Here is a 15,729-nt window from a genome sequence, read left to right on the forward strand (position 1 = left end):
TAACTACATTTTCTTCATATATATAATCCCCTTGAGAAGATGTTGGTGAGCCACCGCTTTGAATCGTTGTAGTCTGTGGTGAAGGTTCTCCCACAGTGCTGTTAGGTAGGGAGTTTGAGGATTTTGATCCAGTGACAATGAAGGAAAGTGATCTATGTCCAAGTTGGAATGACATGTGACTTGGAGGGGGACTTGGAGGTGATGGTGTTCCAATGTGTCGGCTGCCCTTGTCCTCTTTGGTGGTGGTATTGCTGTTCCTTCATTAAGTGGCTTGACCTAAACACCGATGATGGCATTCAGTCAAAGAAAGGATGATGGAGAAATGGGAGTGACAGTTTTATGCAAATAAATGGGGATGGACTAGAATTGAGAAAATGAAATTGCTTTAAAAATTAACTTTTTACATTTTTATTTCTAGGAAACCGCAGCCGCAGCAGGCCAGTGCTTTTTATATTGGATGAGTTTGACCTCTTTGCTTATCACAAGAATCAGTCCTTGCTTTATAACCTCCTTGACGTTGCTCAGTCAGCGCAGACACCTGTTGCTGTAGTGGGTCTGACCTGTCGACTGGTAAGTACACAAGAATGTTTACAAAAAAAATTGGTTTTAAAATATCTCTAAAAACTAAACATAGAAACATCGAAAATAGGTACAGGAGTAGGCCATTCGGCCCTTTGAGCCTGCACCACCATTTGATAAGATCCTGGCTGATCATTCCCTCAGTACCCCTTTCCTGCTTTCTCTCCATACCCCTTGATCCCTTTAGCCGTAAGGGCCATATCTAACTCCCTCTTGAATATAACAAATGAACTGGCATCAACAACTCTCTGTGGCAGGGAATTCCACAGGTTAACAACTCTGAAGAAGTTTCTCCTCATCTCCGTTCTAAATGGCCTACCCCTTACCCTAAGACTGTGTCCCCTGTTTCTGGACTCCCCAACATCGGAAACAATCTACCCGCATCTAACCTGTCCCGTTCCTTCAGAATCTTGTATGTTTCTATAAGATCCCCTCTCATCCTTCTAAACTCCAATGTATAAAGGCCCAGTTGACCCAGTCTCTCCTCAGGTATCAGTCCGGCCATCCTGGAAATCAGTCTGGTGAACCTTCGCTGCACTCCCTCAATAGCAAGAATGTCCTTCCTCAGATTAGGAGACCAAAATTGAACACAATATTCCAGGTGAGGCCTCACCAAGGCCCTGTACAACTGCAGTAAGATCTCCCTGCTCCTATACTCAAATCCCCTAGCTATGAAGGCCAACATATCATTTGCCGCCTTTACCGTCTGCTGTACCTGCATGCCAACTTTCAATGACTGATGAACCATGACACCCAGGTCTTGTTGCACCTCCCCTTTTCCTAATCTGCTACTATTCAGATAATCTGTCTTCGCGTTTTTGCCCCCAAAGTGGATAATCTCACATTTATCCACATTTTACTGCATCTGCCATGCATTTGCCCACTCACCTAACCTGTCTAAGTCACCCTGCAGCCTCTTAGCGTCCCCCTCAAAGCTCACACCACTACCCAGTTTAGTGTCATTTGCAAAATTGGAGAAAGGTGAAAGCACTGCATTCCCAAACTAAAGATAGCACTTGTTACTTTCTTTACCATCACCTTCTTGTACTGCTGCAGATCCAATTAGGAACTGAAACCATCTGGGTCCTTAAGACCAGAAGGTTAGAGTACGGTGTTCGGATGCCAAATTCAAAGTGCAATTCATTTACACATTTAATCCTAATCCTTGGGCCACATTTTGTTTCTCAGCAGCGAACCCGCAGCATGGTTTTGACAAGAGGCGAGGTAAACTGAGAAGGCATTGTTAATTTACTTTCAAGGTAATTAGTACCTAGACAATTTCCTCCCCCCGCAACACACATCGCCTTGCACTGTGCAAACAGGCTTCTGCACCTGTTTGCACTAGGTGTGAAATTTTCCAGCATAGTTAATGCGTAGTAGATGGCCAATTAGCCCAACTTTTTGCCAGCATGCTGATTCCAATGGGTAGGTGAAACTTGCAACGAAGCCGCTGCAGGATTGGAACTTAGCAGATCGCAAGTTCGGGATTTAGCGTAGTGCGGAAATTCCAAACTTACGGTCAATACTCCTGAGTATGCCGTTTACCCATTGTTTGACAAGATTTGGCTGACCGTGGCAATCTTCGATTACAGAGGATTCTCAGCAATCCACTGAGCCAGTGGCATTGAACTGCACGTCCAAATCAGATTCTAGAATATCTGATGATAAATATTGTGAAAATGGTAACAAACCGTGAGCTACTCTTGGCAAACTCGCAATGTTACTATTGGGAACTGAAGTTTAATGGATTGAATAATTGGATCCTTGTGGACTGTAGTTTAAATACCCCAGAGATGATCATTCCTGTGCAATTTGGACCTTGCACATATTGCCAGCATAGCAGGTAACCAATAGTGGGTAATTTGAAAGTAAATGGGAACAAATGTCATCAATCTTCTAATTCCTATTGTTTTGCTTTTCATTATGTTGAACTGGGTTATGTTACTGCAAAGACAACTAATTAATTATAAATCTGATGTGTGTTAATAGTGGCTAACTAAAGAAATAAAGAACGGTATCCAATTTAAAAACAAGGGTATACAAAGTGGCCAAAACTAGTGGGAGGACAGAAGATTGGGAAGCTTTTAAAAGCCAGCAAAGGATGACTAAAAAATTGATTAAGAAAGGAAAGATAGACTATGAAAGTAGACTAGCACAAAATATAAAAACAGATAGCAAGAGTTTCTATCGGTATATAAAAAGGAAAAGGCTGAAGTAAATGTTGGTCCCTTCGAGGACGAACCGGGGAATTCGTAATGGAGAACATGGAGATGGCAGAAACTCTGAACAAATATTTTGTATTCGTCTTTACGGTAGAGGACACTAATAATATTCCAACAGTGGATAGTCAAGGGGCTATGGGGGAGGAGGAGCTTAACTTAATCACTAAGGAGATGGTACTCAGACTAAAGGCCGATAAATCCCCTGGACCTGATTGCTTGCATCCTAGGGTCTTAAGAAAAGTAGTGGCAGGAATAAGATGGTTGTAAGTTACCAAAATTCCCTGGATTATGGAGGTCCCAGCAGATTGGAAAACTGCAAATGTAATGCCCCTATTTAAAAAAGGAGGCAGACAAAAAGCAGGAAACTATGGATCAGTTAGCCTACCATCTGTGGTTGGGAAAATGTTGGAGTCCATTATTAAACAAGCAAGAGCAGGACATTTGGAAAAGCATAATTCGGTCAGGCAGAGTCGGCATGGATTTATGAAGGGGAAGTCATGTTTGACTCATTTGCTGGAATTCTTTGAGGATGTAATGAGCAGAGTGGATAAAGGGGAATCAGTGGATGTGGTGTATTTGGACTTCCAGAAGGCATTTGACAAGGTGCCACAAAACGCTACTGCACAAGATACAAGTTCATGGGGTTGGGGGTAATATATTAGCATGGATAGAGGATTGGCTAACTAACAGAGAATAGAGAGTCGGGATAAATGGTTCATTCTCGGGTTGGAAATCAGTAATTAGTGGGGTGCCGCAGGGATCAGTGCTGGGACCCCAAGTATTTACAATCTATAAACGACTTGGAAGAAAGGACTGAGTGTAACGTAGCCATGTTTGCTGATGATACAAAGATGGGAGGAAAAGCAATGTGTGAGGAGGACACACAATCTGCAAAAGGACATAGACAGGCTAAATGAGTGGGCAAGAATTTAGCAGATGGAGTATAATGTTGGAAAGTGTGAAGTCATGCATTTTGGCAGAAAAAAAAAATCAAAGAGCAAGTAATTATGTAAATGGAGAAAAAGTGCTGCAGTACAGTGGAACTTGGGGGTACTTGTGCATAAAACACAAAAGGTTAGTATGCAGGTACAGCAAGTGATCAGGAAGGCCAATGGAATCTTGGCCTTTATTGCAAATGGGATGGAGTATAAAAGCAGGGAAGTCTTGCTACAATTATACAGAGTATTGGTGAGGCAACCTGGAATATTGTGTACAGTTTTGGTTTCCATATTTACAAAAGGATATACTTGCTTTAAAAGCAGTTCAGAGAAGGTTCACTAGGTTGATTCCGGAGATGAGGGGGTTGTCTTGTGAGGAAAGGTTGCGGAGGTTGGGCCTCTACTCATTGGAATTCAGAAGAATGAAAGGTGATCTTATCGAAACGTATAAGATTATGAGGGGGCTTGACAAGGTGGATGCAGAGTGGATGTTTCCACTGATGGGGGAGACTAGAACTCGGGGGCATAATCTTAGAATAAGGGGCCGTCCATTTAAAACTGAGATGAGGAGAAATTTCTTCTGAGGGCTGTAAATCTGTGGAATTCGCTGACTCGGAGAGCTGTGGAAGCTGGGACATTGAATAAATTTAAGAGAGATAGACAGTTTCTTAACCGATAAGGAGTTATGGAGCGAGGGCAAGGTTGTGGACCTGAGTCCCTGATCGGATCAGCCATGATTGTATTAAATGGCGGAGCAGGCTCGAGGGACTGTATGGCATACTCCTGCTCCTATTTCTTATGTTCGCGTGCATTACCGACCAATTGATATTGGCCCACAAAGCATTGGTTCCAATACAATTATACTTGGCAACCGGTTTGATAAAAGAAAAATTGGACTGGAAGTAAAGATCAGGATTAAAATTTTGTTTTCTGCAGTATCTGATTGGCCCTGTGAATAATGTGAAGGGAAAAGTGCATATGTCACTTGTAGTGGGGCCAAAAATTGAAAAGGTTTCAGCAGTGATCTAATTTTCTTTTATTAAAAATACTTGCACATGGTTTCCGATTGATTTTTGCTGTTGCCCTCTTTCCCAGCATTGCCCTATATTTGACTTTGTCATATTGATAAAGTTAAACACCTAGTAGATAATTAATATAAATCTCACCTGCACCCATCCTGTTTATTTTCACGAACTGAACTTTGTCAGCAGTGAATTCCTAGTTCAAGATATTCTCAGATCAACAATATTTCCATAGCCTGACTGGGCTTGCTAATACTTGGCTTCACATTGTGTGTGGATTATATAATGAAGCTATTACCGCTGAGAATTAGATTGGAGAACTCAAATGTAATTTATTCACTTCCCTTTTAAGGTTGTAGTGGGCTATTCATTCCCCTTCTCTTTTTCCCCTGCCATTTTAATATGCGGGATAGAAATAAATCAATCAATTATTTGGCTATAAACTGCAGTGCTGGATCACTAGGAATATGACGGCTTTTCTATTTGCTCTCTGTGATGTGAAACTGATGGAGAACTGCAAATTCAATTTCTTTGTCTTTGCACTGAATTCCTGATGTCTGTATTGACGAGAGAAACTGGGAGGCCCTGGGATATTTTTGTCATTAGAAACGAGTAGGCCATTCTGCTCCTCGAGCCTGTTCTGCCATTCAATGAGATCATGGCTGATCTGATTAGTGGATGATAACATTTAGACACTGCAGTTTTTCTTTCGTTTTGTGCTTTCTTCCTTATTTCTCCTGCACCATGTAATACTTTTTTCTTCACTTTCCTCCTGAGTCAGCGTCCTTGCGAGGGGAACAGTTACAATAGATACTTAAATGATCATTCTTCACGTTATCACAATCCACTGGTCCCGCATCATCCCCATAATGACCTCTTAGCCTTATGATATGCTGCATTGTAATCTGTCTTCACATCAGCACTTGATTGATTCAAGGACCTCTGCTTTTGTCTAGCAGTTCTCCTCCCATTTACCTTGACAAGACACTGCTTGGTGGATGAGTGGCCAGCAGGCTCTAATTACAGTTTGTAACATCCGCTTCAGAGACATAAATATGTCCACTGTCCAGTCTGCCCTGTCAACATTCTTCTTCCAAGTTCCAGGTTTCACAATCAGCAATATCCTCTTGTGGCCTGATCATTTATAGAATAGAGGTAATCAGCCATTCTAGCTTGTCTGCTGTCCTTTTGTTGTAAGTTCAGCATCGTGCTAAGACATTGAAGAGCTGTCCTTGTCACGTGGATTTAATCTGAAGACCCCCCCCCCCCCCCACTTCTCTGTTTTTACAGCTTAGCTAGTTACTGAGCTTTGCAGACTTTGTGATGTCGGGGATATGTCTTCCAGTGGAGACAATGGCTGAGGAGGGGGGATGCAACCGGTGGCGAGGGTTCAGAGCATATGGCAGGGACTGAAGATGCTAGATTCAGTATTCCCAATGTTTCAACTGGAGGAAATTGCAGCTTATCCAAGACCTAGATGTCAGTTGTCTTTTTTAAAACAGGTCTTTTAAATTGACCTTTTAAATCAATTTAAGTCAGAATTTTCAAATTTAAATTCCACTTTTTTCTAAAATTTTGTTTAATTTTATGTGGCCCAATGGGTGAGGTTTCACAATTAATCAGACACTTGCGTCTGGTACGGTAGCATAGTGGCTATGTCATTGGATTAGTAAAAGGACAACTGTTTGTCGCCAACGACCGCCTGCTCCACGACGACATGCAAGCTTTGATCCTGACCAATGGATTGACCAGACCCAATCCACATCCGGACCGGGGTCAAGCAGGGCTGCATCATCGTGCTCTTCTCGATCCTCCTCGCTGCAATGCTCCATCTCACGCTCAACAAACTCCCCGCTGGAGTGGAACCAACCGATAGAACCAGTGGGAAACTGTTCAACCTTCATCGTCTCCAGGCTAGATCCAAGACCATCCCATCCTCTGTCATCGAACTACAGTACACAGACGAGGCTTACGTCTGCGCACATTCAGAGGCTGAACTCTAAGCCATCGTCAACATCTTTACCGGGGCATATGAAAGAATGGGCCTTACACTAAACATCTGTAAGACAAAGGTCCTCCCACCAACCTGACGCCGCTACACAGCACTGGTCATCAAAATCCACAGCGTGGCCGTGGACCACTTTAAATACTAGGTCCAGCACCGCCTCCAGTGTGCCAGTGTAACCTTCGGTCGCCTGAGGAAGAGTGTTCGAAGACCAGGCCCTCAAATCTGGCATCAAGCTTATGGTCTACAGGGCTGTAGTGATACCTGCCTTCCTGTATGGCTCCGAGACATGGACCAAATCACTAAAGAAATACCACCAACTATGCTTCCGCAAGATCCTACAAATCCCCTGGGAGGATAGACGCACCAACATCAGTGTTCTCGATCAGGCCAACATCCCCAGCATCGAAGCACTGACCACACTCGACTAGCTCCGTTAGGCGGGCCATATCATCCGCATGTCTGACACAAGACTCCCAAAACAAGTGCTCTACTCTGAACTCCTACACAACAAGCGAGCTCCAGGTGGGCAGCGGAAATGTTTCAAGAACACCCTCAAAGCCTCCTTGATAAAGTGCAACATTTCCACCAACACCTGGGAATCCCTGGCCAAAGACCGCCCAAAGTGGAGGAAGAGCATCTGGGAGGGCGCTGATTACCGCGAGTCTCATTGCCGAGAGCATGCAGAAAACAAGCGCAGACAACGGAAGGAGCGTGCGGCAAACCAGACTCCCCATCCACCCTTTCCTTCAACGATGGTCAGAGGTGGGACAGACAGAGACTGTAAATCCCGTATTGGACTGAGAACTAGTGGAAGCAAGTCTTCCTCGATTTCGAGGGTCTGCCTGAATCCAGAGATCTGGAGACATGAGTTCAAATCCCACCACGGCAGCTGGGGAATTTAAATTCAGTTAATAAAATAAATCTGGAATTTTAAAAATCTAGTATCTGTTGTGGTGATCATGAAACTACTGGATTGTTGTAAAAATCCATCAGGTTCACTAATGTCCTTTTATAGGAAAGGAAATCTGGCATCCCCACCTGGTGTGGCCTATGTGACTCCAGACTCGTGGTTGACTCTTAACTGCCCTCTGAAATGGCCGAGCAGTCATATAAGGCGGCTCACCACCACCTTCTCAAGGGCAATTGGGGATGCTGGCCTTGCTGGTAACGCCCACATTCCATGAACGAATATACAAAAAAATATATACATACACACACCCAGGTGAGAGTTAATTTACTAAGCAAAATATAAAAGGCTGGAATTTGCACCCTCTCTGCCTGGTTTCTCTGTGGTATTGGCCATTTTAGGCAAGCACCGGGTCAGCAAAAAATTTCCTACCTGAGGCATGCCGGCGGTTGAGGTACCGCCGGGGTGAGGATCGCCGGCGTGCAACGTCCACAGATCGCCCTGGCACGATCTTTGGCTGAGCGGGGACCCGTAGATAAGTTTTTTTTTTTTAAAAGTGCCCACGAGGATTAGCGGAGCTGGGCGGTTGGTAAGTAGATATGCAAGAAAAAGGTAAATGATTGGCTTTTTTAATAATTATTTTCAAAATCTGTTGGGGTGATTTAATTTAAAAATATCTTGGGGATTTATTAGGTTTTTTGAAAAATTATTTTTTTGGCATTGGGCCCAGCCTCTCTGTAAATTTTTATAGATTTTTAAAATTTTTCTTCCATTTTATTTAGGCACCGCCAAGTCTAGCTGCAATTGCACTTTTCTGCCCAGATTGCGCAAGGCCCGTATTTTTCGCTGGGCGGATTTTAAAAAAAAATTAGAACTTTTTTGCCAGTGATTATCTTCCCAGCCGTAGCGGTTTTTTGGATGGCAATTCGGCACGAGCGGGCTTTGGGGAAATTCTAGCCCAAAGTCTCTAACTACTTTTGAAGAAATGTAGTAATGCAGCTGATGTTTGTTCACTTGACACCATTTCTGTTGAAACTTTAGGATGTCTTGGAACTGCTAGAAAAGAGGGTGAAGTCCAGATTTTCCCACAGGCAGATTCATTTGCTGAATGCATTTGGCTTCAAACAGTATGTAGACATATTCCAGCAACAACTTAGTTTACCAACAGAGTTTCCTGACGGGAGATTCGCACAAGAATGGAATCAAAATATCCAGGTAGCTGTTTTTATTACAGGGCCACTCATTTACCAACTACAGTAGATATGAGCCTCCAGCTAGCCCTTTAGTAAAAACATTATGAATAGATTCTTTATGAATACTAGAAGTACATCGGTAATGTCAGTATCTGAAGTACCAGGGAATATAACCTTTAATGATGGGAATTCTGGTATATCTGAAAGATTAAATTGACCAAAACATTTGAAATCCATTTTTGTATGTTTTGGAGGGCTGATGTAAACATAATGTATTATTGTAATGTAATGAACATTCTAGCTGCTTTTTATTTAAGAAAAACATGCAAATGAGCTAAATGTTATTACTAGTTATGCAGCATTTCAATGTAGTCCACAATGTAATTCTTCAACATTTGGGGTGCAGGATCTCCCTGTTGTAATAAAGGTAAAGATGATAAATCGGCATTGATTAGCTGGATGCTAAAATGGGGGATCATCTCTGGATGGATGAATTTAAGATTGCCCACATGGCCTACCTCATCCATAATCATGGTCTTGTTGACTCGGTTCAACAGTTAATGTTTCATTTGCTCACAAATGGAGTACATCGAACTGTCCCCTAGTTAGATTTTGTTTAAAAGTTGCATTTCTAATGATGGCCCAGCCCAGCCCACAAGTGCAAAAGACCAGGCTGAACCTTTCAAAACCATCTTCAGCCAGAAGTGCTGAGTGGATGATCCAGCTTGGCCTCTTCCTGAGGTCCTTGCCATCACAGAAGCCAGTCTTCAGCCAATTCAATTCACTCCACATGATATCAAGACTTGGCTGACTGCACTGGCTACAGCAAAGGCTATGGGGCCCCAACAACAGCCTGGCTGTAGCTCTGAAGACTTGTGCTCCAGAACAAGCTGCACCTCCTAGCCTGTTCCAGTACAGCTACAACACTGGCATCTACCTGACAAAGTGGAAAATTGCCCAAGTATGTCCTGCCCACAAAAACGGGACAAATCCAATACAGGCAATTACCGTCCCATTGGTCTACTCTCCATCAGTAAAGTGATGGAAAGTGTAGTGGACAGTGCTATCAAGCGGCATTTACTCATCAATAACCTGCTCAACTCAAGCGGCATTTACTCATCAATAACCTGCTCAACAATGCTGAGTTTGGGTTCTGCCAGGACCACTCTGCTCCAGACCTCATTCATCATCATAGGCAGTCCCTAGGAATTGAGGAGGACTTGCTTCCACTCCCAAAGCGAGTTCTTTGATGGCTGAGCAGTCTGATATGAGAGCCACAGACCCTGTTACAGGTGGGACAGACATTAGTCGAGGGAAGGGGTCGGTGGGGCTGGTTTGCCGCGCGCTCCTTCCGCTGCCTGCGCCTGGCCTCTTCATGCTCTTTGCCCTCCCGGATGGACTTTCTCCACCTTGGGCGGTCTGCGGCCAGGGTCTCGCAGATGTCAGTGGTGATGTCGCACTTTACCAGGGAGGTTTTGAGTGTCCTTATAACGTTTCCGCTGTCCTCCTTTGGCTCGTTTACCATGAAGTAGCTCCGCATAAAGCATTTGCTTAGGGAGTCTCGTATCTGGCATGTGTACTATTTGACCTGCTGAGCGAAGCTGATCGAGTGTGGTCAGTGCTTCAACACTGGGGATGTTAGCCTGGTCGAGGACACTGATGTTGGTCCGTCTGTCCTCCCAGGGAATTTGCAGGATCTTGCAGAGATGTCGTTGGTGACATCTCCAGCGACTTGAGGTGCCTTCTATACATAGTTCATGCCTCAGATCCATACAGGAGGGCGGGTATTACTACAGTCCTATAGACCATGAGTTTGGTGGTAGATTTGAAGGCCTGGTCTTCAAACACTTTTCCTCAGATGGCCGAAGGCTGAGCTGGTGCACTGGAGGCGATGCTGAATCTCCGCATCAATGTCTGTTTTTGTTGATAAGAGGCTCCCGAGATATGGGAAATGGTCCACATTGCCCAGGGCCACGCCGTGGATCTTAATGATTGGAGGGCAGTGCTATGCGGCGATGATAGGCTGGTGGAGGATCTTTGTCTTATGGATGTTAAGCGTAAGGCCCATGCTTCCATATGCCTCAGTGAATACATTGACTATATCCTGGAGTTCAGCCTCTGAATGTGCATAGGCGCAGGTGTCGTCTGCATACTGCAGCTCAACAACAGAGGTTGGGCCTGGAGGCGGCGTAGGTTAAACAGCTTCCCACTGGTTCTGTAGTTTAGTTTCACTCCAGTAGGGAGCTTGTTGATTGTGAGGTGAAGCATGGCAGCGAGGAAGATTGAGAAGAGGGTTGGAGCGACGACTCATCCCTGTTTGACCCCGGTTCGGACGTGGATTGGGTCTGTAATGGATCCGTTGGTAAGGATCACGGCCTGCATGTCATCGTGAAGCAGGCGAAGGATGTTGACAAACTTTTGGGGGCATCCGAAATGGAGGAGGAGGCTCCATAGACCCTCACTGTTGACCGTGTCAAAGGCCTTTGTAAGATCGAAAAAGGCCGTGTATAAGGGCTGGTGCTGCTCCCTGCATTTTTCCTGCAACTGTCGTGCTGCAAAGATCATGTCTGTTGCGCCCCGTAGGGGACGAAATCCGCATTGTGATTCCGGGAGGAGCTCCTCGGCCACAGGGAGAAGATGATTGAGGAGAACTCGAGCGACAACTTTCCCAGTGGCTGATAGCAGGGAGATTCCCCTGTAGTTGCTGCAGTCAGACTTGTCCCCTTTTTAAAAAAAATGGTCACAATCACTGCGTGTCTCAGATCTCCCGGCATGCTCTCCTCCCTCCAGATGAGAGATGAGGTCATATATCCGCGCCAACAGCGACTCTCCGCCATATTTTAGCGCCTCAGCAGGGATTCCATCCGCACCCGTAGCCTTCTTGTTCTTAAGCTGTTTTATGGCTTTGCCTACCTCGTGCAACATTGGAGTTTCACTGAGTTGGTGGCGGGTCGCATGCCGTGGGATGGAGTCGAGTCAAAGGCAGAGTCTTGATTGAGGAGATCTTCAAAGTGCTCCTTCCATTGGGCCCTGACAGCCTCTGTGTCTTTGGTTAGTGTTTCCCCATTCTTGGCCAGGAGTGGGGTGGGGCCTTGGGAGTTTGGACCATAGGTGGCCTTAACTGCAGCGAAGAATCCTTGCATATCGTGGCTATCGGGCAGTTGTTGTATCTCCTGTGCTTTCTCCATCCACCACCTGTTCTTTAGGTCCTGGGCTTTTTATGCCTCATTATAGCCTTAGTCCAAACATGGAGAAAAGAATTGAATTCCAGAGGTAAGGTGAGAGTGACTGTCCTTGACATCATGACAGCATTTGACTGAGCGTGGCATCAAGGAACCCTGATAAAGTTGAAGTCAATGGGGATCAGAGGAAAATTTCACTGGCTGGAGTCATACCTAGCACAATGTAAGATTGTTGGAGGCCAATCATCTCAGTCCCAGGACATTGCTGCAAGAGTTCCTCAGGGCAGTGTCTTGGGCCCAACCATCGTCAGCTGCTTCATCAATGACAATCCCTCCATCATAAAGTCAGAAGTGGGAATGTTTGCTTAGGATTGCAGTGTTCAGTTCCATTCACAATTCCTCAAATAATGAAGCAGGCCATGACCATATGCAGCAAGTCCTGAAAAACAGGCTTGGGCTGATAATTGGCAAATAACATTTGCATCATGAGTGCTAGGCAATGACCATTTCTAATAAGAGTCTTGCCCCTTCTCCTTGGCATTCAATGGCATTGCCATCATTAAATCTCCCTGGGACTCACCATTGACCAGAAACTTAACTGGACCAGCCATATTCATCATCATAGGCAGTCCCTCGGAATCGAGGAAGACTTGCTTCCACTCCTGAGGTGAGTTCTTTGGTGGCTGAACAGTCCTATATGAGAGCCACAGCGCCTCATAGTGGGACAGATAGTCATTGAGGGAAGGGGTGGGTGGGACTGGTTTGCCATAAGCTCTTTCCGCTGCCTATGCTTGATTTCTGCATGCTCTCAGCGTTGAGTCTCGAGGTGCTCAGCGCCCTCTCGGATGTACTTCCTCCACTTAGGGCGGTCTTGGGCCAGGGACTCCCAGGTATCAGTGGGGATGTCGCACTTTATCAGGGAGGCTTTGAGGGTGTCCTTGTAGCGTTTCTGCTGCCCACCTTTGGCTCGTTTGCCGTGAAGGAGTTCCGAGTATAACAGCAGGTCAGAGGCTGGGTATTCTTGGGCGAGTGGCATGCCGTCTGATTCCCCAAAACCTTTCCACTATCTCCAAGGCACAAGTCAAGAATGTGATGGAATACTCTTCACTTGCCTGGATGAATGCAGCTCCAACAACGCAAGAAACATGACACCATCCAGGACAAAGCTGCCCGTTTGATTGGCACCCCATCCACCTTAAACATTCATTCCCTCCACCACGCCATGGTTGCAGTGTGTACCATCTACAAGATGCACTGCAGCAACTTGCCAAGGCTGCTTCTTCCCAAACTCACGACCTCTACCATGTAGAAAGACTAGGGCAACAAGCGCATGAGAACACCACCACCTGCAAGTTCCCCTCCAAGTCCTGGCTTGGAAATATATCGCCGTTCGTTCATCATTGCTGGATCAAAATCCTATAATTCCATCCCTATTAACACTGTGGGAGTACCTTCACCACAAGGACAGGAGCGGCTCAACACCACCTTCTCCAGGGCAATTAAGGATGGGCAATGAAGGCTGGCCTTGCCAGCGACGCCCAGATCCCATGAATGAATGAATAAATTTAAAAAATTAAGTATAAGTTGGCAAGGTCTAAGGTTTGAGGACTCTCAAGTGTGCACCAATGTGTGTTCCAATGCCATCGACAGGTTTGTTTATTTTGGAGCCACATCGACCCCAAAGATACTCTCTTGTATCTCTTTCTCCCCACTGCCAAGTATAAAAAGTCCTTTCCTTTATAACAGGGGTTCCATTTATTGCAGGGGTTTACACTTGCTTTATCCTTTTCAGTGAGTAATAGAGCTGATTGTTAATGAACTTCAGCAGACATCATGTAATGGTTATGATTATCGAAAATCATAAGACCTCCAAAAAATCAAACCGAAAATGTAGCAATGTCAACAATACCAGTCTTCAGCTTCTCAAATATTTGCAGGTATATCATGTAAAACTGTTTTTGTGTCAGTCGTCATATGATCCTCTCAGCTCAGTAAGCTTATTTTTAAATAATCTCTCACTTTCTGACATTGCGCCCTGTATATCAGAAGTGGCAATCTGAGGTCTTCCTAAGTAAGTCACATCATATTGTTCCTTTGTCTGTTTTGCAACTTGCCTGAACTATTTGCGGCTATTTAACACCCACTGAAATATTGTTGCCCTACCAGTCTCTGTGCAAAGATAAGACTGTGGAGGATATTTTACAGAAGCACTTCAATTCCAGTAAGGATTTCCGCTCTCTGCAAATGCTATTGGTAAGAGCTCATTAACTCAGTCATATTTTAAAATAATTTAACCTAGCAATTTACTAATTTTCTGTAATAAGGGACCCCTTGAACATGGCTGTTTTTTGACCAGAGATGGTGCATCATGCAGCTGTCCAGTTTCCTGGCAATAGTCATGCTGCATGTATCCTGCACTAATCCTCAACACCCCCTCCCCCCTCCCCCCTCCTTTCCATGCAGACCATGAGGTTAGTTACTGGGCACAAGTACTCCCTGACCACTTGGTCATGACTTTTAGCAGGAAACCGAGCACAGATACTGAGGAGCACTAAAATGAAAGCCAAGCCTCTATTATTGCTTTGATTTAAGCAGATAATTGAACTTCTAAGACCATATACTCCATAGTTGACTGCATTGTTCCCATGCCCTGCTCAAAAAACCCATACAGGTTGGAGCTGAACTCCTCCATGCATTTCGACAATGTGCGTAAACTCACTGGCTGGCAGTCTAGAGCACTTGGAAGTTGGTACTGCATAGCCAACCATCTTCTATCGGTTGTATCTTGGTCAACATCCAGTCCCTCTGCAGCAGAGCTAGGTTGCAAGCTCGTTCTCTGGCAAGCTGGTTCCTGGGTTGTCCCATCCCCTTGACCTTGCTACTTCACACTTATGCCAACTAATTTGTTCTGAAAGTTAATGATTCAAATTATATTCAACTGAACTCTGCATTTTGTCACATTCCAGTAACCCTTCAGACCCCTCATATTATTCAAATTGAGTTACTGTTCAACAAAAGTAATGGTGAATAGAATGACACGCAAATGTGAAATATCACGAGCTGCACAAAAAGCCTTTTACCATAATTTCTGTGACTCCATGGAAATATTTGTCATGTAACTGTGACTGGTATAATCAGATTCTGTTTGAACTACAAATGATAACCAGTTTAGTTATCATTTTACTTTTTATTTATTTTCAGATGTTCACACTTAGTCGTGTGGCTGTCTCCAACCCAAATATCCAATCAACAGACCTTCTGGCAGCCAGCAGACTGTATATGATGGATTCTAAAGCAAACATACTACATGGTAGGAAGAACGACACTGTCATTTAGTCTAGATAATGGAGATGTGCAAGGATAATGATGCTGTACATTGCAGCCATTGAAAATACAATATAAATGTTGCATGAGCTGACTTGCTTGGGTCTGTTTGTTGTGTTGGCAGAAAGGAAAGATGGGAATTGGATGCAACATAGTGAATGTTCTAGCTGGATGCCTCTTCCAATTTGCAAAGAGATTGTGGTTTCACAAATGGGGTCTGGTTTAGCTTTTATAATTTGTCTTCAAGAAGATTTTAAAAAATCACATTTTTAGATTAAGCTGTCAATAGTTGGAGAACATGTTGATAATGTTGACCTCTGGGCCAACCTCCAGTAGGTGTGCCTGTGATCTTTG

General features: G+C 44.5%; 1 protein-coding gene across 4 annotated transcripts in view; it reads left to right on the forward strand.

Moving 5' to 3' along the window:
* orc4 (origin recognition complex, subunit 4) overlaps nt 1–15,729 on the forward strand; it is a 109,504-nt gene that overhangs the window by 87,646 nt on the left and 6,129 nt on the right. For all 4 annotated transcript variants that reach the window (XM_070875348.1, XM_070875349.1, XM_070875350.1 and 1 more), the window contains 4 exons: nt 419–570; nt 8,718–8,891; nt 14,218–14,304; nt 15,253–15,361. In XM_070875348.1, the coding sequence (XP_070731449.1) occupies nt 419–570; nt 8,718–8,891; nt 14,218–14,304; nt 15,253–15,361 (522 nt within the window). The remainder of the gene's footprint in view (nt 1–418; nt 571–8,717; nt 8,892–14,217; nt 14,305–15,252; nt 15,362–15,729) is intronic.

The sequence above is a fragment of the Pristiophorus japonicus genome, chromosome 3, assembly GCF_044704955.1.
Source record: "Pristiophorus japonicus isolate sPriJap1 chromosome 3, sPriJap1.hap1, whole genome shotgun sequence".
In the NCBI taxonomy this organism is placed as follows: domain Eukaryota; kingdom Metazoa; phylum Chordata; class Chondrichthyes; family Pristiophoridae; genus Pristiophorus; species Pristiophorus japonicus.